Raw genomic sequence first — 26,961 nt, 5'->3', positions numbered from 1 at the left:
TGTGTATATTGTGTAGGGACAGTCGCTTTGGTGGTCCTTTAAGGCATCCCTTCATGCACAGGGAAATTATTCAGTAGTTCAGCTTTGGAGTAAACTATTCAACCGAAATTCTGTTGCAAACAAGCTACTTTGTACTTAACCTCTCTGAAGGCCTGGCTGCTGGGGGCTAAGGGGAGTGGGAAGTGTGTTTGAATGCCAGATTGAAAAACTGGCTGAACAGGATTCTGGTCATGTAGCTGAGAGCACAGAGAGAAGTGGAAAGACATGTTTAGCCAGCAGCATACTGGATGAGAGCCAGCATAGGCTGCTATTTCTGCAAACCAGTCCTAAGTGGCTGAAATGACATAGTCCCCCTTCATGTTGCTTTAACTATGACTGAACAAACAAAGCTGTGGATCTTAGAGAAATCTGAAAGTTCTTCAGCAGGCTCCTTCCCGTAGTTATGATTTATAAATGGCTAAAAGAAGAAACTGTGGCTGTGTGGATTCCCCATCTGCCCTCCCCCCCCCCTTTCCCAACCCCCATCCTTGAAAGGCATCTTCATCCATTTAATTCAGTGCATGCAGTTTATGTAGAAATGCTTCAAGGGCATAGTTCAATTGCAAAATCCATCCATACTAGCCCAATCCAATGAACAATACCTAGCAGTAAGACACCTTCCCAATCACGCACACATGGCTCTATTCGAATCAATATCAGAACATCAGACCTGCTCCCTACACACACTTTGAGTTAGGCCAGATCTACGCTGATTGGAGGGCGGGGGGGGGGGGGGGGGAGGAGGAGGAGGAGGATTTGATGCAAGATCTGGACCTCCAGCTATGTGACTTGATGTAGCTGGAGTTGATGTACCTTGCACTGATTTTCTGGGGTGGCCCCACAGCAGAAGGTCAATGGGAGAAATGCTCCCATCAACTTCTCTTACTCTTGTCAATAGTGAGGAGTACCAGCACTGATGGAGAGCATCCTCAGTGTTCGATTTAGCAGGTCTTTATTAGACTCACTAACTCAAACTCTGGTGGATCAATCTCCAGAGAGTGGATAGTCCAGCAAGTGGAGATGTGGCCTAAGATCTACTGAATGACTAAAGCAAGTGTTGCATTTCTCTCCTGCTAGCCCTACAGAGACAACACAGCTACAACAGAAGGAGTAGGAACCTATTCCAGCTCCCACAAACAGAACTGCTGACCAAGTTCCAAACTGAGTTCTGTCCTCTTGGTGTAAGCCAGCATGAAATGAGGCCGTGGAACCCTTTACTACTACAAGACACAAGAAAGATACAGACAGCACTGAAATTCAAGTAGGATTGCCAGGTGGACCCCCAAAATTACCGGGCATGCGGTATTTTGGTCAAACAAAAAACAAAACAAAACACACAAAAAACCCAACGCGGGCTCAAAATGTGTGTCAAGCAAAAGCAAAGCGCAGGATAATAAGTACTCCCTCTCCCTGCCACTCCCATCAGGCTTCTGAAGCGCCCAGAGCAGTGATTGCAGCCCCGCCTCCCAGCTGGGACTCCTTGGCTGGGAGACAGGGCCATGATCAGCGCTGGGAGCCTGTGATTGCGCAGAAGCCTGGTGGGGGTGGGATAGTCCTAGCCACTCCCACCACCTCTGCCCAGCTTCTGCACAATCACAGGCGCCTAGTGCTGATCATGGCCCCACCTTCTAGCGCTCCCCCCGCCCACGCCAGGCTTCCGTCCAGTGTGCAGCCGGAAAAATCAGAGTACCAGACATTGCACATGTCCAGTATTCTGTTTTTTTTTTAAAGCAGACAAAGAGCACAAATACCGGACTGTCCAGTAAAATACCGGACACCTGGCAACCCTAAATTCAAGCTGTGTTCCAAGTTTCAGCTACATGATCATGAATTCCTCTGGGGAAGTCCATCTAGGGTGTAATAAACCTTGCCAAAATCCCTTCTTCACCTACTCAAGATCCACCCGTCCTTGCACTCGGAGCATGAACCTAGCACTAACAATGATGAAGCTCAAAGATAGGACAATGACCAGGGCTCCACATGCAGTTTGGCAGAGGGAATCGCAGTTTGGCAGAAGGAATCACATGTTGCACCGGGGAAGAGTGTGCAAGGAGGAGCTGTTCTAGCCCACCCTTTGCAAGGGGTACAATGCCTTCAGGAGTTGTGGATGGGCATGCTGCTTCCGGGAACAGCTAGGATATATGCTTCTGAACCTTACAGACAGGAGCAGATATGCCACCACCTTTCCCCAGGTGAAAGTAAGAATCCAAATTACATACAGTCCTTCTGGATGCAGACATGGAAACCATGATTTTATATGCACTGTTAGTGTTCAATTGTTCTCTGAAAGCAGTAAATATACAGAGCTTTGAGGAGGGATGAAGGCCATAAATACTTAAGATAATCATGTGATTATATCCAGCTATATTCAAAGCTAATTTAAAAGCATGCACCCTTGTTCTTTTTTCATCCAAGGTACATGCATGTTAGACTCAAAATTTCTAACTTTCGTGTGGATCACTTTTTGTTTATAACATCTCATGTATGGTCACACTTATTGCAAAATGAGCAGAAAAAGAATACAATTGTAAAGTCAGCCATAAGACAGGCCTGTTTTGATGGTGTCGTGAAATACTTCGTTGTATTCCATAATAAATCAGAGTATGTGCATTTTAATGTGACAATTCAGAGATAAGTCCTTGAAATATTTCAGCTTCTGCTTGGATAGGCAAATTATCACAGCCCCTGCCCTAGGCTCTGATCCAGAGAGAGACCAAATAACTACAACTATTGTTAGCAAGTCAGTGTTTATGGGAGTCTCAGATGCTGAGGTTCAAAGACGACTCCTCCATGCATTTTGCACATGCTCTAGCTGGGACAAGGGTCTATACCTAGATACCAACAGCACAAAGACTTTAAAAAAAAAAATACACACCACCTCCAAGAGTCTCCCTCTGCTCTCACCAATGCAAGGCTTGATGTTTCCAATAGAACCACAACAGCTCAAATATTACACAGTGGCCCTTTAAAGGAGTCAGGGGGCTTTGATGTTGCTGGTCACTATGTGCAATTCATCAGTTTGGGACTAGACAGAGGCATGAATATATTCTCCATCCCTTGGCTTCAGGAATATTCACATTTGAACTGTGTGTGTTTTGCCCTCTGAGTAATCCACATCTCAGGTAAAATCTTTAAACTAAACCAACAGTTCTCTGCTCCTTTGCTCTTGAGATCTTAGCTATCTCTGCTTTCCCCCTGCAAGGAGGAATTTAAAGCATGTCTATACTACAAAGAGCCATGTAGCTTGTATTTCAATAGCATTTCCAATCACGATAAACCTTTATTATGTTAGGAAACTTTTTAAACAGAATCTATAGTAAGCCTTTTCCTTTGTCTTTCTGTTGACTGTTATTCCATACGGTTGACAAAGGGGACATGGTGACCTTGTATTGAAATCACCATGTGCAAAGTGTAATCCATCAAGCTGTGGCTAATTTCTTTCTGCTTCTGGCAATGTAGAAGAGCTACTGTATCTGCAAACTATCCTGCGCCTGGCTGGCACAAAAATAGCCTTAGTGGTTACTGTCCACTACAAGGGAGGGGAAGCTTAAAATTAATACCATAATCCTAGGGAGAACGCACCCAGGTCAAACATCGCACTTGAAATTTTACAATAGATTTTCCTTCTCAGAGTTAAATAGACAGGCAACTTCTGCAGATGGAAATGCCCTGACTTTGCTGTGTTGTACCGAAATATGGGCAGCACTGTCCAAAGGTTAGGGTACTGGCCTAGGATGCAGGAGAGGAGAGCCTAGTTTCTTCTGCCACAGCTTTCCAGTAACTCAGTTCCCAGTCCTCTGTGCCTCAGTTCCCATTCTGCCTCTCAGAGGAGTTGAGAACTACATTAAAGACTGAACACAGATTCCAGCCACTATAAATATCTTCTTTGAAGAATATTCAGTCACTTGCTAATACTATTAATCATCTCTCAGATTACTGTTCTAGCTACATATGCATTTGCTGCCACACTAGTGCCAGCAGAGATGCTGGCCAAAGGGTGGGAGGAGGGAGGGGTACAATGGCCCAGCAATTACCTCAGCAGTAGCAGTTTAAAATCTCCATTCAAGTCCAGGTGGTGCTGAGGGCTAGCTGTGAGACATGTGGTGTGGGTGGCACTGAGGGCTGGCTGCATCTAGCCCCACTCCTTCTCCCTAAGGCCCTACCTCTTCTGGGAGGCCTGCAGCCAAGCCCCCCTTCCCTCCCCACACACATTGCCCAGGGCTTAGAGAAGTCTGTCACAAGCCCCTGAATGCCAGTAAATAGGATTGCCAGATGGTTTCTGAAAAACTACCCGAAAGAAAGAGACCCCGAGAGTTGTTAAGCAACACCACACCAAACCCACACAAAAACAAACAGTATGGCCCCTTTAAGAAATGCTTCTCTTTTGAGGCTGCTACCCACCATCTTGTCTCCCTGTGCCAGGCCGGACAGCTCCCCGGGGAAGGGGAGGAATAGAGTAGCACATAAATGAAGACTGGTAGAAAAGTGAGGGGGCTAGGAAGTTCATACAAAAGGTCTCAGAACTAATTTACAGCAGCCGGTAAACAATCTGATATAAGAATGCTGGGGGGAAAATTTCAAAATTCATAAACAGAAAGCACATGTAGCTCTTACAATGGTGGAACAAAGTCCAAGTGCATGGGAGGAGCCCCCAGCCTCATGGGTCCAATGCAGGGAAGCTGGGGCTGGATCTGGCCCACAGATTCTGTTTCACAGTGGGAGGGAACAGCTCTGGCTGCTGCAGGGAAGCGCTGTCTTCAGACACCGTCCCCGCTGCTTCCACTGATCAGGAATCACTTCCCTGTAGTGCACAGAGCTGTGCTGCACCGGCATTCCCGTTACCTGCCGCCTCCCACCCAGATCCTGTACTCCCGTCCTGGCCAGACTCTGCACCTGCTGCTCCCACCCGGCTCCTGCACCCTACCTCCTGCCCAGACCCAGTGTCCTCACCCCCACTAGGAATGTTACATTTCAATTAATCAGCTAATCGAGTAGTTGATGGAATTTCCATTGACTACTCAGTCAATAGGGAGGGCACTCCCTATTCTGCTGCACCTTGCCCTTTAAAATGCACAAGAGCCTCCTGCGGGAATCCACTGCCTCATTCTCTTTTGAAATGTACAAGAGCTACAGGTGGCTCCTGTACATTCCAAAAGGGAGAGAAGCAGCAGTCAGGACTGGCACAAGTGGGACTGGTTCAATTCCTGCTTGCTCTGTTTCCCCACTGCCCTCTGCCTCCCCGGCTCCCCATAGAGATGGTGCCGGGGTGGAACTGGCTTTAAGTCGGCTCCCCCCAGCACCAGCTCGTGCTCCCTCCCCCCTTTGCTGTCTCTCTGAAGGCAGCAAGGTGGTGGGGAAGTGACTAGTCGAGTTCATACTTGGCTACCTGATTAGCATTTGGAGCTGGAGCTTGAGGGAAATGTCTTCTTTCCTGCTTCTCAGTTCAGAGCCACATCTGGGAGGGATTTTGCTGAGAGTCAGTGGCTCCAACCTCAAAACAGTTCCTCAGCTCTGGCTTAAGTGATGTGATTTCCTCCCCTCCCCCCATCCTCAATGTAGTTAAAAGACTTGCAGTCAATGTGGTTACACCAGTATGTCTATATGGTCATGTGCCCTTACTAGGAGAATTGTGCTGCTTTAGCTACACTCACACTGTTAAAGGAGCAAAAGTCTAAGACAAAGGCTGAAAAAAGCGGCTACAAAAATTACTCCTAGTACAAGGCCCAAACCAGTAACTACCTACTACAAATGGAATAAAGTCCCCACTCGTACCAGCTGAGAAGAGAAGGGTGTGGGGGACTTTTCAGAACCTCAAAGTCTTCGGGGGAGAGGGGAGGAAGGGGGATATTCGAGTAGTGCCAGTGCTCCCAATATAAATCTTTATTTACCATTAAAGGCACCTCTCCCAGAGAAAGTATTTTCTCTTTCTTATGTATGTTAGTCAGTTGCAAATCTGGCGTAGTATTTCCAACTTTTAACCTGCATCTCTCAAGTCCTAGAACGGCGTCTCATTGTTCCTGGAGGCTCGTGGCACTATCAGCAGGACTCGCTGAACATGTTAGTTCAGCCTCCAAGACAAGGTTGTACACAAATCCAAACTCTACGACGTATTAGTTAGTACGTTCTGGTTGTTCCACTCCCTGAAGTCAAGCGTTGGGCTGAGTGCAACTCCCCCCCCCCCCCCCTCCTCCTCCGTCTGTGTTTCAAGGACAAACTTTCATTAGCAATGTGATCTTTAGCACTGGGTCTATCGATTGCAATGCATAGTGGTACTGCTGTGTTTACTCAACACTGTCTCATTGTTTGTAGTGCAAGCCTAACCAGTTGGAGGACGACAGCCTATACCTGTAATGAGGGAGAACACAAGTATGTTTTTCTCACAGTAGTTTTTAAAAGCCATTTCTCTACCCTCCCCCTCTCATTTTTTCTAAGATCAGAAGATAAAGGATGAGTCTTTTCAACTCCCTCCCCCCCCCCACCCTAACCCGCCACACACACAATTTCATCGTAGGGATTCAATCCTGCTTTCCCCTACCCCGGGGGTTGGCAGCCTTTCAGAAGCAGCATGCCAAGATTTAACTAATTCACTTCTGTGTATGGATCTGCGTGCCCCTGGACCAAGTCTCTGTGGCAGCAAAGGCCCAAAGGTCCCTGAGCCCCCACCTGTGTCCTGAGTGTGCAAGGTCCTCAGCCACACCACTGCCTCCTCCTACTGCCACTGGGTGCGGCTCAGCCGAACTTGCTGCCAGGGAAGGGTGCTGGTTGCTTGCATACCATGAAAGTCCATGCTGCCCAGCCAAGCCCCACACAGCCCAATCTTCAGCCTGCCCCATGGGAGCAACAGAGGTGGGGGTCCAGTGGAAAGGCCGTTTTAGTTTCTAAATATTCTACCCTCTCCAAGACTAGGAGCTCCTGTTGCCCCACCCCCAAGTGCTCCAAAGAGCACACAGATATGCATAAAATATCACTGGATCAAGCGCCTGTTCTCTAGACTGCCAGTCTTATAGGATAAGACCACTGATGGCCTTTCTATACAGCCCCGGCTTGAAAAACTGGTACCATGAGAAAGCGGAGCGCTGCTCCCCTGAAGTAATCAGAGTAATATCCACTCCCCCTCCCAGGTGGGCAGCATCTGAAACACTTCAAGAATCAGACAAGAACCTTCCCCAGCCAGCTGCTGCAGTTTAATGCCACTGGGCAACCCATCAGCCGTCACTAGAGAAGGGCAAAATTTAATCCATGAATATGTAAATGACCAGTTATCAAATCCCATGTTGTTGCAATGTGTAGTGAGTGATGCAGCTCCTCATTGGTCGACTCAACTATTATAAACAAATGTAATTACACACCCACCACTGTTGCCTCTCTCCGCCCAGTTTTTCTACCTCCCCCTTCAAAGCCTGGTGGCCTCTCAGGTTCCTCAGCAAGATGCTAGAAGAAAAACAAATACTCCAGACACAATGGGGGTAAAAAAAATCTTACTTCCTGCAATCCTTCAGAGTATAAGAACAGCCAGACTGGTCTGTCTAGTCCAGTATCCTATTTTATAGCAGTGACCAGTGCCTGCTGCCCCAGAGGAAACAAACAGAACAAGTGATCCATCCACCGTCACCCATTCTCAGCTCCTGACAAACAGAGGCAAGGGACACCATCCCTGCCCATCCTGGCTAATAGCCATTAATAGATGTGTCCTCCATGACTATCTAGCTCTTTGAGTCCTGTTATAGTCATGGCCTTCACAACATCCTCTGGGCAAAGGGTTCCTCTGGTTGACAAGAGCTAAGAGTGTTTTGTATTAGATTAGCTATCATAATTGAATATAGAATGCTCCTTCTGCCAGGATGCCTGAAGCATGAGACTTCCAAAAACCAGCAAGGTCAAAATCTTTAGAACCAGTCCCAACTGTTAGGCTCTGGGAACACGTATATAGAAGATGAACACTAGGGACGAAAGCCTCCCTACACAGTTTTCCAGGTTTCTTTGGTCAGTGGCCTCCACATTTGATTTCTGTTGTTCTACTTGAGCTTTATATGGCTATTTACTGAACAGCAGCATAACAGAGTTTCTCATTATGAGCCCATTCCTGCAGTGTCATAGACTTGTGCAACTTTAGATGCCTGCAACAAGTTACACAACTGCTTGCAGTGAATATCGTTAAGCACATGCATAATCTTCACAGGATTGTGCCTGAGCCTGATCACATCATCCTCCAGGTGATTAAGATTAAGAGCCATATTATTAAGAGCAAACAAAAGTTCCTCTTGAGCTCACATGGGAGACTCTGTGTTTAGCCAAATGACCCAGAAATTTCATGGGGACCGGGTTTAGATGATAGAACTCCCACGAGAATGGCTTCTAAGCTCATGGTTTTCCAGACTAAATACAGATCTAATTTCTTCATCTTCTGTCTTCTCAATTAGCTCTTCACAATCTACACAGGTAGACAGGAGGGGAAGAAGAAAAATGTGTTTTTATGTTACCTTACAATCTACTGCCAGAGCTGAAGTGGGAGGTAGGGATTTTGTTTGTTGTTTTTATAAAATTATAAAGCACTCATATACTGAGTGTTTAGGCTTTCTATTCCCAGTATTGGGTATATTATTTAGCTGGTAACTAAGGCCTATATTTGCAGCACAAATACACTGGGCTGAAGAGCATCTTGGCACAGCTACTCTTCCATTTCTAGACCAATAAAAGACCTTATATAAGAATGGCCATATTGGGTCAGACCAAAGTCCGTCTAACTCCATATCCTCTCTTCCAACAGTGGCTAATCCAGATGCCTCAGAGGGAGTGAACAGAACAGGTAATCAAGTGTTCCCTCTCCTGTCATCCATTTCCATCCTCAGACAAACAGAGGCTAGGGGACACCACTCCTACTTTTCCTGGCCAATAAGTATTTTTGGCCCTAACCTCCATGAATTTTTAAAGTCCTGGTGTTCACAACATCCTCTGGCAAGGAGTTCCACAGGTTGATTGTGTGCTGCATGAAGAAAAACTTCCTTTTGTTTGTTTTAAACCTGCTGCCTATTAATTTCATATGGTGACCCCTAGTTCTTATGCTATGGGAACAATAACTTTTCCTTATTCACTTTTTCTACATCAGTCATGATTTTGTAGACCTCTATCATATTCCCCCCCTTAGTTCCTCTTGTCTAAGATGAAAAGTCCAAGTATTTTTAATCTTTCTTCATATGGGACCTGTTCCAAACCCCTAATCATTTTTGTTGCCCCTTTCTGAACCTCTCTCAATGCCAATATATCTTTTTTGAGATATGCAAGATGTTTACAAAAAGAGTGGAATGGTCATCCTGTATATCTAGAAAACTAGAGTAACTGAACTGATTAAATATCAGCTCAAAGAGACAGAGGTATCATAGCTGAGCAAATACGCTACTGGAGGCGGGAGGGGGCTGTGCCACGGCAAACATCTAATCCAGTGTTTGCTGATGATGGCAATAAGAAGTTGCTTTCAAACAATCCAGTCCCCACCTTTTGTATTGAAGTAAAGAGACAAATCGAATAAGAAGAATATGAACAGCTGGTCATGCCCCATAGATATGGAGAACCTACTGTGGTTCCGGGATTTTATGCAAAGCAGCAATTATAAGGAAAGAAGCTTTTCCAGGAATATATGGGAGGTGGAAGAGGGTCACTCTTTGCCACAAAGAGTTTCTGAAACCCAAATTATTATTTTTCCAATGACTTAATGGAGAGAAGATCCTTCTGTGGAGTTTTAGAAAGGAAACTAAGAATTTTAGGAAACATTTATTAGTCAAGATTTCTCTTGGATGTGGATGTGTCAGGACAGTTACACTAGTAAACTCATCTAAATTCCTTCCAAAAACTACCAGTGACCAACTGCAGCAGCAAGTTTTATTGGTGGGATGCTGGCACACCAATGGGTATAAACTCTTGCCAGAGCCCCAGACGAATTCACTTGTATACATTGAGCTCCGTAATTGTTAAATGTATAAGAATGTATTTGATGTTTGAACTTCATGAAAAATGAAAACAGTCCACGTAGCAGCCCTTTAGTTATCTGTGTTGTTTTATACACCATGTCAAACATTTGTTACTGCAATATGTTATATCCACGTAACAAAGTATCCTACCAAGAGGAAAGCCGCCTCGTAGTATGCAAATAAAGAACTCTTAACAGAAACAGAGCCCATTTCAAAGCAAGCGGACAGCGTGATCGAAGGTCAAAGATTCTAAATACATTCTTTAGACTCGGTCATCAAAGGAAAAGCCCCCTTGGATAGGGATACCGTCAGCTTCTTTTGCGTGAGAAGAAGCCTTAACCACACAATGGCATTCACTGTCTTTCCTTAGCTAATAAAACTTGTTCATTTACTATAGAATTGGCTGCCACAATTATCCTTGGTATAAGATGTAGAGTGTCAATTGATCTGGGGTAAGCAACTGATCTCTTGGGACTGAGATCTGACATGGTGCAATTTTTGGTTTAAGTGGCCCTTGATCACAAAATCTAGTTTCTCAGGGTGGCAAGATGGACTGTGACTGCATGATAAGGCAAGTAGTGATCGAGGAGTTCACGTTTGTTACTGGAGTAATGAAATCCAACTACCACACACCACCAGCGTAGGGCATCTGCCTGTTTTCTGACAATCTACTTTGAGGCAGGGTGCCCATGGTCAGGAGCCTCTCCAGACATCATGACAGTTGCCATACAGAATTATGCCACATTATGACTACAGAGTTCTTCCAGCCAGAGAGGTAGGATTCGCACGTCAGGTACTATTGTCTGCACTTGTAAATTATCAAAACATTTGTGGGTTGCTCAAAAACATTCTCCTTGTAATCAAACAAGGGGGAATTCAGTAGCTGTAGTGCACTTAGATTTGTAGAAAGCTTTTTGACAAGGTCCCTCATCAAGAAAAGAGACAAAGCGTAGGAATAAAGTGTTCAGTTTTCATAATGGAGAGACATAACTAGTGGTGTTCTCCAGGGATCCATACTGGGACTGATTATATTCAACATATTTAGACAATCTGCAGAAGGGGTAAACAGTGAGGTGGCAACATTTGCAGATGATAAATTGCTCAAGGTAACAGTCTGCTTTGGACTAAGCTAAGAGCTTCAAAAGGATCTTACAAAACGAAGATTATGGCTGCACAGCAGCGCTATTTCAGAATAACTAATGTTATTTCAAAATAACAGCGAGCGCATCTACACTACAAGCCTTTAAGAAATGGTTAGACAATAAGACAGAATCTCTTGATGCCCCTATATAAAACTAAGGTATGCACAAGTCTTGAATACTACATGCAGATGTGGTACCCTCATCTTTAAAAAAAAAAAACAAAAAAAAAAAAAACAAAAAAAAAACCACTCTCTCAACACTAGATAAAGTTCAGAAAAAGGCAACAAAAATAATTAGGGATATGGAACAGCCGCCATATGAGGAGAGATTAATAAGACTGGGACTTTTCATCTTGAAAATAAGATGACAGAGTGGATATAATAGAAGTTTATGATATCATGACTAGTATGAAGAAAGTAAGTAAGGAAGCATTATTTACTCCTTCCTAGAACACAAGAACTAGGGGTCACCAAATAAAATTAATAGGTAGCAGGTTTAAGACAAATAAACAAAAGTATTTCTTCATACAATGCACAATTGACCTGTGGAACTTCTTGCCAGAGGATGTAGTGAAGACCAGGACTTTAACAGGGTTAAAAAAAGTACTAGATACATTCATGAAGGATAGGTCCATCAATGGCTTTTAGGGGCAGGGATGGTATCCTAGCCTATGTTTGTCAGTAATTGGACATGGGTGACGGGAGGGATCACTTGATTATCTGTTCTGTTCATTTCTCTGGGGCACATTAGGGTTAGGTCAGAAGACAGGATACTGGGCTAGATGGACCTTTGGTCTGACTCAATATGGCTGTTTGTTATGTTTAGACCTCCAGATCAGGACATGATTTAGGATAAGCAGTTCCTCATCCATGCATGTCCATTAGGATTACATTACTTTTTCCCTGCCCCCCTACTTCAAATAAACCACAAGGTTCCTTTTAAATTAAATAAAAACATTTTACCCAATTAAATATTGGTTGCAATTTTAAATACATGCAGTAATCTATGCTTTTCATCTAAACTGCTGTGCAGCATTAGAGTCTTCTGTCCTTAAATGCAGAGGCCACCAGACCACTAGTCTAACTTCCTGTACATCATAGCCCTCCCCTCACCCACCTCCCACCACATACACACAAAACAACAACAACTTATTGCTGCTCTCCATCCCTAAAGTAGCCAGCTTGGTAGGACAGAGGAAATCTCTGAAGTTTGGAATCAGTGAGACATACCAGCAGCCACATCGTTATATGCATGTGAGAGAGAGAGAGAATTATACTTTTTAATTAAGAAAAGATATGACCCAAAGGAGCAAAATTAGAGTCTTTGAAAAATAAATGCAACTGTCCCCAGATTAAACATAGAAAGCATTAAATGTAATGATTCTGTAGAAAGCATTGGAAGGGCCATTACTCCAAAGCCAAACTCCAATTAGCCTTTTATAGCTCTCCCCATAATACTGCCTTGCTACTTCTACCAGTAGCCAGAGCCAGCGTCTTGGCTTTCCACATCGTTCAGTCTGTTTCATCTAGCTGTGCCTCAACATGTTGAGTAAGGTGTTGTCTTCATTTAGCAGCAGTGAGCTATCCAACATTGACATGCATGAGACTTGCAAAAGTAAAAAATGCTGAGTAGAGCAACATGCAGAAGTGGGAGCTGTGCAATCATCTGGACCAGGGTTTCACAACGGGCTCCACGAGCAAATATTAATGACAGTTGCATGGAATGGTTCTTTTGATAAAATTTGAGGAGATTTTAATAATCAATCTATTTCAATTGAGAATGACTGGGGAACCAGTCAATCGATAAGCTTGATATTGCAAGATGAAATGGCACAGGGGGTATATAACTCTGTGTAGCTCTGCAAAACACTGAGCTCGAGCTGCAGGCCCGATTACATAGATTAGATTGGGGTGGTAAACCTAAGGCCGCTGGCTCCCCTACATCCAGCCCGAGGCTCAGGTTTTCCCTCCGAGCATTAGGGAGCTCATGCTGGTGCTCCAGCCTCCTCCCACCCCATTGCCCCCCCTCCCCCACCATTCCCCTACGGGTCTGACACACACAAAATCTATTAGCCTGGGTACCCTCAAGACTTTGGTGTACAAGGGGAACCTGGACAATGTCTCTCTCCTTTTCAGTTGGGGACCACCTCAGTAAAGGTTTTCAGGTTTCTTGCTTCTCACTTGTGTGTGGCCCTGACCCAAGAAAGGTTCTCCACCTCTCTTTAGATGTTGCAAGTGCCGATTCAATAGTCTGCCCTAGCTTTTCATAAGTCAAATATTTAAGAAGATATTCCCTGCTTTCTTTGGACCAAATACCACTCTAAGGGTATGTCTACACTACCCTCCTAGTTCGAACTAGCGGGGTAATGTATGCATACCGAACGTGCAAATGAAGCCCGGGATTTGAATTTCCCGGGCTTCATTTGCATAAGCCGGCCGGCGCCATTTTTAAATGCCGGCTTGTTCGAACCCCGTGCCGCGCGGCTACACGCGGCACGGGGTAGATAGTTCGAACTAGCAAGCCATTCCGAACTATCACGCGGCACGGGGTTCGAACAAGCCGGCATTTAAAAATGGCGCCGGCCGGCTTATGCAAATGAAGCCCGGGAAATTCAAATCCCGGGCTTCATTTGCACGTTCGGTATGCATACATTACCCCGCTAGTTCGAACTAGCGGGGTAGTGTAGACATACCCTAATAGAGTACACTTCATGCTGCATTTTCGTTCAACATTTTTCAATACATTGCTGCCTACCCTTCTTATCAAACATTCCCTATAGATAAGGGGATTAAAGGGAGGGAAAAAAAAAAAAAAAAAAAACAAAAAACGTTGGCTTCTAACAATCAGATTTTGGCTGGAATGAATGAGCAAAATGTTGGGACAGGAAAAGAACAATCATAGCCTTTTGTGACAAAATCAGAAAGTGAACTGTCCAAGAGGAAACCACTCTTACCCATCAGATTAATAGCAAGTAACAAGAAACTCAAGTATGATGAGAGCTGTCTTTTGGATTCACTTGCCCTGGAAATAAGGATGCTCCTGACACGCAGTCTGTGGTGCGCATAAAAGTATTTTCCAATAGTTCTCCACTACCTGCTAAACTACAAAAGCATTTAGAAACAAATTTTGAACACAAAGACAATGCTTGATGCACTTTTAAATAGTAATCTCTCAGTGTTGAAATTTGCTAAATCGGACAATGAAAACACAACAGAAGCATCCTACAAAGTGAGCTACCGTATTGCTGCAAAAAACTCATCAAGCCTCACGCAGAAGATGTTGTGATCTGTATGCCTGATGAGCAATCTAGTAAAAAAAGAAATGGAAGCAGTGGTGCTGTCAAACAACATTGTTGCGTGTGGCATTTAAGATTTTTGCTGCTGATATTGAGAAAGACCTAGTAAGAGCACCACCAAATTTTCAAGGCCCCATAAGAGCTATGTGGCTGAAAAAGTTTGGGAAACCCTGCTCTGGAAGGATGCCACAAGACTAAGAATGTAGATTAATTGGAAAATGGTAAAAATCAGAAGCTCTACAGATTTATAATCAATGTGAGAGATCCACAGAAACAGTTTCTCAAGATGTTTCCCTAATACCACGTGCCAGAGCTTATGCATTTTTTTTAAAACGATAGACCTAAGATTCTTGATTATGAATGAAAATGTCAACGTCATTTAAGGGGGTATTCACATGACAACTCTTTACCAGTATATTTCACTGTTTAACTACCTACAATATGGTTAAGGAAGTAAGACAAGTGTGTGTTCCTCCCCCAGCAATCCTCACTTTCATGCATATTCCAATGGTGGTTGGGTTTAATTTTTTTTTTTAAATACACAAGGAAGTAAATATTGTCTCAAGTTCTGCCTGACAATATGAGCACGTCAAACTAGATTAGTGATATGCCAGAGAAAAGCTACAGGGCTTCCAAGATTATTCCAAGTGTGTTGGGAGACTCTATTCAGGTTATTGCAATGGTTTGCTATCTTACAGCAGCTACTCCACCCCAATCTGATAAGAGGTTTAAGTTACTGTTTAACTTCACCAGAGAAAGGCAGTAGCATTCAAGAGGACAGAATGGACTAAATTATTCCTCCCCTTATTAATATGAAATCAATAGTCACCAACAGTGACTAATATGGTCCAGTACTAGGGTGCTGAGAATCAGGGTTGATCCTAACCAATTGGCAGCCCCAGGTGACCGCCCGGCTCACCCGTAGGGTTGCCAGATGGTTTCCAAACTAATAATAATAATAATGGACAAAAATTCTCAAGCAAAAAAACCCCAAACCAATCAACCCAACCACCGGGGAAAATTTGTTGAGGTCGGGCTGAAATGTGGTCATGGCCTGCCCCTGAGACTGACTCTGTCAGTGGCCCCTTGAAAATGGCAGCCCCGAGCAACCGTCCAGCTCGCCTGCCCCTAAGTCCGGTTCTGCTGTGAATCACTGAACTAAGCTAGAAACCCTGTATATAATGGAACGCACTTCAAGCCAAGGAGTGCGGCAGCACCGCCACACCTCTAGCTCCAGTGCTCCAAGAATGACAGCATTGATAGCCAGCACCACTAAGTTTTATTCCCTGATCCCTAATGATAGGGCCCACAGCAAGTCATTGCAAGGTCTCAATTTACTCAAGTGTAAAATGGATCTAAATACGTTTCTTTGGGGGTAACATTAGGCTTAGCTTTCGCATCTCTCGAGTTGCTTAGATGAAGATTTTATATTTTTAGTCATACAAAAAAAAATACTAGTGTCTCAAACCTCTGTGGAGTACAACCCTAACCAAAACCATACACTGACAGGTGATAAGATGGCTGCTTTGAAAGCACCATCTTCGGTATGACCTATCGTCTGACCTAACTGACTAAAGCAGAAAGCGTTCCAAGTAACCTACAGGGAATTGGACAGCACAGAGTGTTAGCAATGAAAAAACACCAGACTCCACCTACAGCATCAAACCCAGAATTATGGCTATTAATAATCATCCATCTCCACTGAAAGTCATTGCATATCCCACTATCCAAATAAAAGCCTGGAACCAAGCAAAAAGCAAACACGTCTGGAGGAGCTAGGACTGCTGAAGCTCCAAGATTAGGTGCAAGACATCACCTCAAAATGCTCTATGTGAAGGTAGCAATGAAGTGCTAATAGAAAAGCCAAGAGGCAGGACCAAAGCAGAGCACAACGCTACACCCTGTATGCCAGCAGTAGCGCCCAACTGTGTAGCAGACCATTGCAACAAGCTCTAAACAAATACAACAAACACTTAAAAAATAAAAATGGCAAGCACCCTCTCCCCCTTACCATCACCTCCTAAATCTCAGCTCTCACACTAGCCAGTGCCATGGCCTCTGAACTCTCAAGGTTTCACACACGACAGGAAGCGTAGGGCAGCTCTGTACAGCAATAAGAGACCTGTGGCACTGTAGCTACAGGCTAGGACTCACAATTATAATGCCCTGTGTAGATGTTTGGGCTCAGGCTCTCAGGATCCCAGAGGCTCAAGCCCAAGTCTGGATGTCTCCAAAGCAATTTTTCAGCCCTGGGACCGAAGTCCAGTGACCCCAAGTCCCATGGGCCCAAGTCAGCTGCAGATTTTTTTATTTATTTAACCCCACAGATGCATTCTGTTGGGCTAAAGAATTGAAACACTATTTAACTGGCCTCTTCATTATGTGTTTGTTGAAAATCATTAAACCGCTTCCTTTAAAAAAGGAAAATCTTTCCCCTTTCCCCACTGACTACAAAACATTGTCCTGGGAGGAAAATGGGCCAGGGTGGGACTCTGGTCCCCAATTGCTCTCCACAACCCAGACACATAAGTGCCAATGTATGACTACCACTGGCTAAAAAGGCATTTGAGCCTTTGTACTCATTCACTGGTTTCCCCAAGTGGGTTTTTGAAGGTCACTATGTGGAAGACAATATAGAGCGCTAGTGTAAGAAGCAGAAATAGAAATCTGAACAGACTACTGGATCCATGTGTATTGTCTCAGAAGTTGGAGGCAAATTTTATGGCAAAAAAAATGCACTGCTCCCTCCCACTCGCGTAACAGCTATACTTCGTTAGGCACAGATACCCTGGTGGTTTGGAATCAACAATAATTCTTGCTACAGCTCTAACTATCCGCAGCAAAGGAACAGCCTACTTGGTTATGTGTGCCAACTCCTCTCCAAAACACTTGGTCCATGATACAGGGTAACCCCACAATTTTAGAATATAGAAACACCAACTGCAACAAAATTCAAATTCATTTGTATACAGGGGTCATAAAATTAATCAAGATTAAGAGACATCACAAAACCACAGATCTCATTTTTAGAATTGGAGATTTTGTGGGCTACAAGTTCAAGCCTTGAGGGACTCAATCTAAGGACAAATTTTTACTACAGAGCGATTTACACTGGTTTGACTCCTATCGAGTTAGCCTAGCTTGAATGAGACCAGCCACACTGCAAAGTAGCACAGAAGCGGCTGTGTCCACATTGCCATTCACGGACTAAGACTACTGGGAATACATTCCATAGTTCTCGGAATGCAAGAAGACGAGCAGCTCTATGAATGGTTTCTCAATGAACTGTGGGAGAACTTGTCTGCCCGTTAGTGGCATAGGGAAGATTGCGTGAAGGTACCAGAGGACTAGCAGCACTTGAGTGGATCTAAGACAAACCTGGAGGGGGGATTGGATTTACAGTTTCTCCAAAGAGCTCTGTGCCCACCTGCATTAGTACTATTCTGCAATTTTTATACTAGAGTATGCTCCATATATAGGGAAAGACATGAGATTTTCAATCATATTGATTTTCCTGTGCATTGTCTGAACTAAGGCTGGGGAACAATCGCCTGATTGCAGAGTAGACAGACACGGCTATTTTTCTTCATCCATACTAATTATACTCCTCTCCCCCGCAAAAAAAAGTAAGTGTAGAAATTGAGTTTTGTCTACATCTCTGGTATGAAATGTGGGGAGAATGGATGCTAGATGAGCCTCAGGAGAAAAGGTAACAACAATGTATCTGTTTGGATTTTATCAGCATCAACATTAGCAAACATTCAAGAGTGAGATCCTCAAAAGCATGGGACTGGCATAAAACATTTGGGGCTCTTTATTTGCCTCAGAAACCAGAAGGCTTTACAGTAAAAATCTATTCATGTTTTCAGGTTTCTCTGAACATATGGATTTAAAAAACTAATCTCTTAAAGATGGAAACTAGAATACAGACACAAAATATCACCAGACTCATGAAAAAAATCACAAGATAGAAAATAATGAGATGGGAATTACCTTTCCCACCAGGCTTGACCAACTAGTTTGTTTCCAGCTACAGTAACTTGACTAATATTTGGTGAATATACCAGCCATGTGATTCTATTGCTTGATCAATAAGAATTTTAAAAACAAATATGCCAAGTGTAATATGAGCAATTTGTTTTAGTGGCCACTTAACTGAATTGCAAAGCCTTTAGTATTTTCAACTTCTGCTCAATGCAAGAGAAAAAATAGCTTGATTTCAGTTTATCTGCTAAGTTCTCTAGACTAGAGTACATTAGACAAATTTATCTCTGATTTATTTGCTGCAATACAGAATATGATGAAAGCCCAGCAAGTTTAGGACAATTCAGTAGGTAAGAATTTGAATGGAACGAAAAGATTTCATATCATTCCATAATTGAATTTTGGGAGAACATTTTCAAAAGAAGACTCACTCTCACTCTCCCCTCCTCCTCAAGTCTCATGCTTTATGATGACCACTCAAAGGAAATCAGTAACTGAAAATAATCAGCGTAACGGCATTGTGCAAGAGGGGTTTTCTTGCGCAAGAAGGGGCAGTGTAGACAGCTCCTTCTGGCTCAAGAGCCACTTCTGCAAAAATGGCGGCTCATTAGGTATGCAAGTGAGGCTCAGTGATATTCCACTCAGCCTCATTTGCATATTTCTGCCGCAAGAAGCTGAGAGTGTAGACATAGCCCAAGTGTCTTTATACTGCAGGCATTTCCCCACCATAATTACTATTTTGTTTCCTTTGATTTTTTTCCTCTGTCAGGATGACAAGCAAGAAAGTTTAAGCAAGGTGAATCAAGTGGACTTGGGTCATGCCTTTGGCAGGGTTAGGAGGAGTTTAAGAGATCTCAGTGTTGCCATATTTCACAACAGCAGTTTTTCCTCCAAGCTCCAGCTGCTGGAATCAAGGGATTGTATGAGAATATCAGCTTTCATTTAAAAGCCTTCCTGGTTGCAAAGAGAAGCTTGCAAATATGAGCTAAGCTAAGAAACCAGAAGGGAAAATAAGATTATTCCAAAATGTAGTCTTTAAAGAAAATCTCATGATTTGTGAGCCACTGATGATTTGTTGGAGTGCATGCGGGAAGAGTAATTCCAATTCACGAATTTTGAACTTCTGAGGTTGGAAATATGACATGAGAATGACTGGAAGAAAACAAAAATTCACAACTAGCCATACTTTCCTTTTACTGTCTAGATCAGGAAGATGCTTTCCTCTTTGCAATAGAGTTACCATTATTTTTACCTGAGTGTACTTGAAAGGGCATTTTTATAGGCTAGCTTCACTGGAACTAGTACATATAATTTCTGATAAGTATTGTGCAAAAAGCTTTCAATCTGTTCTGTCTTTTGAGATGTTCAATTCCACTATGCCATACAACTGCCTAAAACAGTAACTACTTTAGGTCAGGCTGTCCAATGTGATTCTATTATGAAAGATAAAAATTCCTACAGTGCAAAACATTTTTTGTTATAAAGAAAATGAGACAATCACTATATGACTTGGCATACAGACATGTTTTAGAAGAGTTTGAGGCTTAATACTATAAAGTTTCCTTTCATAATCAATGCAATTGTGAAGCTAGGATAATGTATCTGAACTACTAAAGAATTTATCATAGGCTTTCCAAGATTGTAAGGATGTCGCACTAGAAAGTTTTTTTTTGGAATCCTTTCCATTTTGAATTTACCCAATACTGAATGGTGCAGATTTTGAAACACGTAACAGAATTTCCTTTTTTAAAGCACCTTCCCTCCCCCCGCAAAACCAGTACACACAATATTACCATGCACTGTGCATCACAGTATACAATCTAGCCTTGCAAGAACACTTGGATCTACAGGTTTTGGAGTTGTTACTATGACCCAGGACAAATGATTTAGAGACATGCAGTGTAAACTGATCATATCATGTGTATTAAAATATTCATTATTTGAAGATGTCCTTTGATCTTCAGACGACTGTTTTTAAATTAAAACAAAACGGTGCAGAAGAATATAATCAGTTTATTCATGACCATACAAGGTTTTTCCTGCACTATCATCACAATAGGTAAATGCATACAAATATAAAGTCCAATTTTGATTTAAATAAAGACGACATCTCAAATTGTCAAAACCGGATGGTAATGTCTACTAGTAATGAACCAAACACATGCTTTTAATGGACGTGTGCTGGCACTTGAAGGAGAACTGCTGTCAGTGGCTTGAATTCTGCCAGGACAACAAAAATAATCCTTTCAGGCTCAATGGAAGAACTCAGCTGCATTACAGTTCATCCATTTTAGTCCATGCTTGAAGCAAGGCTACAAGTTACAAAGTATTTATGTCTGGAAATTTGCTTTCTCTGTTATCTTTCTAGATTGGGACTCCAAAGCAAGACCAGTATATTAACAAGCACTGATACTCTTGATTGCATAGCTGAGATTTGTGCAAAGCAAATTTATTTTTAGCTTTTTAGAATGGAATTCAATATAGGAAATGCCCTATATAAAAATCATAATATTGCTGTGTAAGATTCCTCCACTTCTACCTCTCCTAGTGATGCTATAGTCTCTCTGTAGGCTTTGTACACTGGAAAAGTATAACTGGGAAAACTTGGTAAATTATTTCAGTTACTATGCAAACTGCAACTTTAAATATATTGCTAATACAAACTGGATAGCACCAGTGCATCGAATTCAAAATCAAATGTGCTTTTTTAAAAACACAGGTGAATGCAAACAGTATAGTTCTGCAAGCAGACTGGAAGTGGTATGCACCATTGAAGCCACTAGGAACTGAGGGCACACAGATGAGGCTCCTAGTGCCAATTGATACTGTGTAAACTTCCCTTTCCCAATGCAGCCAATGCTCCTGACTAGAAACAGCATTGACAGTCATTCTAAGTTGTGTGGGGGCTTCACAGGAGCCACGCAAAGATGACTAGCTGTGTGATCTCACTCTCACTTTACTGAATGTCACCTCTGGAGACACTATTGAAGACTGACCAATTGCCCTAGCAGGTTCTCTCCAACGTATCCTCAAATCTACATGTGTGTTTTTTGACCAATCACACTTTTTTTTTTAAAAAAAGTGCATTTTGATGAGCAAAATAGAAATTTGAAAAAAAACAAACCCACACACCTTGAACTGTTGATACAACAGAATCTTAATTATTCTCATCATCCAATCTTATGAATATTTAGTTACACAAGCCATTTTTCTTGATAAGGGTTTGTAAAATAAAAAACCAAAACAAAGACCTCAGACTGCAAAATGTTGATGAGGAGCAAATTCATATCACTTCACATTCTGATGCTTTCAGTGCTCAGAAGGTCACTTTTCAGTGGCATAAAGGACAAGAAGAAAGCAATGTACTGCACTGACTGCAATTTATACACCATACTTACTGTCATTTTGAGATGTTTTGTTTTATGAACTGCTCAATCCCCAATTATTCCAGGTAATAAGGGTTCTGTTGTATCTGAAAAGTTCCTTAAAATTACTTGACACCAGCAAAACATTCAGAAGGCCAGATCCTGAAAGATGCAGGGATTGGCCCCTTTAATTGTGGGCTACAGATTCTACTTTCGTTACCATAGCACATGATCATGTCAAAAATGTCAATTAATTTAACTTCACTGTATGTAACTGACTTCATTGTGGTGTCATCTTTCTTTAAGGTGGGGAAAGTGAAGCTCTGAGATTAAGTGAAATGCCTAAGTCACACAAAAAGACAGCAAGAGTCAGCAGTTGCACTCCAAATGCTTTAATCACAAACCAGTCTTCCTCAATTACCGAGATGTGCCACCCAAAATGGAAAAAAGATATTTTGCAAGAGTCTCTTCCACACCCATACACAAAAGCCAATCTCTCTCTTTATATGCTGCAGTAGACCCACCTATGGTGCAATTTACGGCAATAAGATACAATCTCTCATAAAAGTACTGAGTATAATTAAAGTGTGAGTTATAAAGGTAAACAGGGTGTACATCGCTAAGCTGCTCCAGATGCCTTTAGCGCAAGATCTGGGACAAGCTGAAACCTGCAGCTTTACCTTTTCTCAGAGTTATTTTGAAGATATACAAATCACTTTACACGCCTAGCTGGACTCTTGTGTAATATAGTAAAGAGAGTTCAATCCACAATGAATTTAAAAAATAAATGATGCTGAATGCTGAAGGCTTGTGTATTTATATTTAAGAAATTATTTAGTCCAGGTACAATGAATTGTTTGTTAACCATTCTTCATCAAGTAAGGTTAGTTCCTATTCCGCCAAGTTGTGTGTGTCACCAGATGTTACAGCAATACCGACCTGTCCTACAGCCTAAGCAAGTTTCTCTTTGAAAACACACCCACGATGATTCAAGCAAGGTGTGGAAAGACAGTTTTCATATCTCCACAAAAATGCACTATTGTATTTTTGCAGTCAAGTTCAGTTTACTAAAATGTGATAGCTTAGAGAAACAAAAAGCCATTTGTGTATACTCCATACACACACACACTCAATATCTAACTGGCTCTTTAAAATGCAAGGATTATAAGAATTTTCAGGTTATCACGTTGCCTGAAATAAAGGTGATGCAGAATGTTTCAAGGAACCAAATGCAACAAAAGCAGAAACTACCTTATTTTACAAGGAATTAATTGTGCATTTTTACATTGTAACTCAACTTTTAATCACACTATAATTAAGCACTGCACTATTGAGGTAATTTAGTTCAACTTTCCTGAGTTGCAAATTCACTGCACGTTATTTGACAGAAATTATAATTCGGTGTCTGCAACTAACTATCTTTAAGAATTAATTATATTTTACAACACATTAGCACTGATAAGCCTATGGATCTGTATCTTTAGTGAATGGTATTTCTTTGCTCAAACTTAAACTTCTCTGAAAGTTTGTTATTACTCCAATAATTTCTGATGTGTCCTGTTAAGCTTTGAATAGAGAACTTTAGGGTAAGAACTGGTTATTGGCCTATCAGAATAAATCAAAACAAGAATGTGGCAAAACTTTTGAGCTAGAATGTACTTGGGCTATTCCCATTTCTCTCCAAGAGTCCAATTTCACATAGCTCAGGTCTGTCTGTGAGGTAACCCTGGACTGAGGCATTGCTAGTTTTGACACAGTTTGCTAGGGATTTTAAATTGAAAGGCAAAACCAAGTCTATTTACTTTATTGCATCAGTTTAATCTTGCTCCCAGAGTTAACCCTCAAATACCCTTGCTGCTCCTCACCTGTTGTAGAACTCGGTCCAGAGGCTCAGCTTTGCTCAGTCCATCTGGTGCTAAGCCACTCACTTCTCGACATTGGTCACTTAGCTCCAAATTGTCTGCTTTCACCAGGGATTTGTGCAATGTCCCTACCTGAAAACATGCCAGCGGGGAGTGGAGTTAGGAGAAATGGAATAAGTTCTTTATCTCAATGCACTCTGCTGCTTCGCAGAGATGTCAGAAAGGTCCAGTATCACTTTCCAGAAAACCTATTTGTTAATTTCACAAACCAAAGCCCCTTAACTTTTCCTTCCTTCCCACCCCAGGGAAGAGAATCCCAGCACTTCTAGGGGTATTTGCAGTCATGGGGAGAACAGGTTTTCCACTCAGCATCAGCCTTTCTGTACTTGTTCCCTTTGGTGGGAAGATAACAACACTTTACAATTTGAAGACTCTATCCAACAAAATGGACAATTGTGTATTTGGGGGGGTTGGGGGGAGGAAGGGCAACAAAACTGTTTACATCCAGAAGCTTCCATCTCATTTACATTGCAATAATTTTAATAAAACTACCATTAGACCGGCTGAACATCAGATACATATTTCAAAATGTAATTTGATCATGAGGGGGGAAAAAAAAAGACACAGCCGATCAGGGTCTGTTTTCCTCATGGAAATCGTCTCTATTGAAGCCTGCATGGTTGGTGTGCCATACCAAGCATGCCTGCAGAGGAAGGGAGGTTGGAAGCCTCCTAACATGAGGAGAAATCTAACATTAGAAGAACAAACGTTTAAAGAAAAATAAGTAACCTATTTAAAATAAATTTGGGGAGAAATAAGAAAAAAGTCTTTGTAGATTTAACGCCCCCTCCCCCGTCCCTTTTGGTATATTTGTGAAATGAACAAATAGCCCCAGCTGAAGCTGATAAGTGATACTGGCCGCAATTATGCCTGCACCCGCCCAGGCCAGGGCTGGGGGACTACTTCGCTTGCAGTGCAAGTACATAACACAACCTTGTATCAAGACTTTGAAGCCATACCTTCTTGCTCTGTAGATCCACAACTTGCCACACCAAGAGAATTAGTTCCCTCTCATCCGAACCCAGTTTAGCCCCATATGCACCAGCTGTTGCCCCAAACAACACCACCAAAGAGTCACTGTGCGAAGCCGTCATGACCACAGGGGGAAACAACTACAATCAAAAGCACAGGTCAAACAAAAAAAAAAAAGACAAACGAAAATAAAATAAATCCCACAAAGGCTCACCCCTTCCAGTGATCAAAGGGGAAATAAAAGGACAAGGAGTAACAATATCAGGAGGAGAGAGAGAGCTATTGGGAAAAGGGGCTGAGACAAAAATGGAGAAAACTTGTTACAGCTCTACCTGTTTGCGGTGATCTCCTTCTCCCCGGGTCTGATTAAGAGGTGAAATTAACAAGCTGTGAGTTTCAATCTCTCTGACATCATGGCAGGAACCCAGCCTAGGCTTGGACTTTTTTTTTCCTCCTCTCCTAAGTTACCTGCCCTTGATTCAGACCATGTGACTCTAGTCAGTCTGCCAAAGAGACAAAGCCATTGGGTCTCTGGAAAAGGTGTAGGAGGGACGTGGGGGAGAATCTACGCCTGGCTGGTCCTGCCTGATTGGTTTTTCAGAGAGATCAGAGGAAAACTCCCTTTCTCTGTTTAATTCTGCCTCCAGGAAGTGCCTTTACCTGCTTTCAGTTTTACGGGATTCCTTTATCAGCAATCAGCGAGTGGAATGCAACATACAGCTGAATGTTAAAGAGACACGAGGCCTTTCTGGTTTCTTCACTCAGTTCTAAAGGTGTTCGACTAAGCAACTTTATATTTTTTTCCATTTGGATTGAATCTAACTATTTGGAAGTCTAAAGTATTTATGAATGTGTAGCTCTTCAAGATGGGTACCTGTAGGAGCTCTGAACTGTTTAAAAAAAGTATTTCCTTCAACTTAACTAAATCTAAATGTTTTTTAATGAGTGTGCCTTAGTGAGTGTGTATTCAAACCTCCAGGGTCAGCGAACAAAAATAAATAAAATTTAGTATTTTAAGAGAAAGATGTTTATTGGATTCAACATTGTATGATGTTTTCCAGCTATATTTAGATCTTTCACAAACTGTTCCTCAAAGGCAGATTGCAATGTAGTCAACAGAATTCTGGATTGACATTGACATGCATGAAACAACTTGATCTATTCTTGTAAGAAACTCCAGGAATCGTTTCAGTTATTGCCACTCTATACTGTGCAGTTCTGTAGTTATTTCTTCCAGCCTGAATACAATAGTTAAGTTTTTCTCCTCCATGTAGCTGTACATAAACTTTTCTGTTTTACCAAAAATAAACTGAGAATTTTTTTAAACTGAGGGAAATACATCAAAAATGATAACTGAGCCAATTTATTAATGTAAGTAGCTTCTTTAACCCTGTCTACTCTGGCTAAAGTTGGACACACAATTCACTTCCAGTAATAGAAGTTGAGGAGTTTGTAGTTTGGAGGACTAGATAGTTTTAGAATCCTATTGTCAAACCCTGCTCTAGTCTAAAAATGATAAACAAACCAACCAACCAACCCTTAGGTCTCTCTCTAGCGACATCTTCAACTGATGCTACAACTTCAGGAAATGTCTAACAGGACACTTGGAAAAACTTCCAAACTGTCAGGGTGGTTAAGCAGTGGAATAAATAGCCAGGCCCCAATAAATGTGTTAGTCTTTAAAGTGCCACCAGACTCTTCGTTGTGTTTGCAGAAACAGATTAACACAGCTATCCCTCTGAAACCCAGGGAGATTGTGGAATCATGATCATTGGAGATTTGTAAGAGCAGATTAGACAAACACCTGTCAGGGATGGTCATAATACTTACTCCTGCAATGAATACAGGGGATTGGTCTAGATGACCTCTGGAGGCCCTTCCACTCCTATAATTCTGTGATTCTATGATAATTTTTGTAGTGTGAAGATTGCCATTTTAGTCCAAGAAAACTACACAAGGTGTTTTCGGTTAGAAACTATATTTGCCCTCTAATAAAAACTGAAGAGTGCCAGGTAAATTTTAATTAATGAACTTAATTATAGCAATAATCGATCTTTTTCCTTATGGGAAAAGGCACAGTTGTACATTAATTTATGGTTGTCTGGTTTAGATTTTAAAAATTAGATTTGCTTTCCAACAATCTATATTTTTCTATAATTTAAAAGGCTTAGGAACTTCTTACAAACACTTCTGCTTCTGCTTAATCCCATTGATTAAAACTGAGCCTGCTTATGTGTTTGCAGGATTGGGTCCTATGTATGTAATTTAGTTTGCAAG

General features: G+C 42.1%; 1 protein-coding gene across 4 annotated transcripts in view; it reads right to left on the bottom strand.

The window, feature by feature from the left end:
- Positions 1 to 25,293, bottom strand: part of ESRP2 (epithelial splicing regulatory protein 2) — a 78,605-nt gene extending 53,312 nt beyond the window's left edge. For 2 of the 4 annotated variants that reach the window (XM_006117635.5, XM_014570754.4), the window contains exons 1-3: positions 25,017 to 25,290; positions 24,672 to 24,824; positions 23,656 to 23,784 (exon numbers count right to left, since the gene is read on the bottom strand). In XM_006117635.5, coding sequence (XP_006117697.2) covers positions 23,656 to 23,784; positions 24,672 to 24,806 — 264 coding nt within the window. In that variant the 5' untranslated portion in view covers positions 24,807 to 24,824; positions 25,017 to 25,290. Of the gene's footprint in view, positions 1 to 23,655; positions 23,785 to 24,671; positions 24,825 to 25,016 lie in introns of all 4 variants that reach the window. The other 2 variants (XM_006117636.5, XM_006117637.5) reach the window with 2 other exon arrangements.
- Positions 25,294 to 26,961: the final 1,668 nt, after the last annotated feature.

The sequence above is a fragment of the Pelodiscus sinensis genome, chromosome 12 (assembly GCF_052426305.1).
Source record: "Pelodiscus sinensis isolate ZL-2025 chromosome 12, ASM5242630v1, whole genome shotgun sequence".
NCBI classification, from domain to species: domain Eukaryota; kingdom Metazoa; phylum Chordata; order Testudines; family Trionychidae; genus Pelodiscus; species Pelodiscus sinensis.
This window is presented reverse-complemented; position numbering and strand designations above follow the sequence as displayed.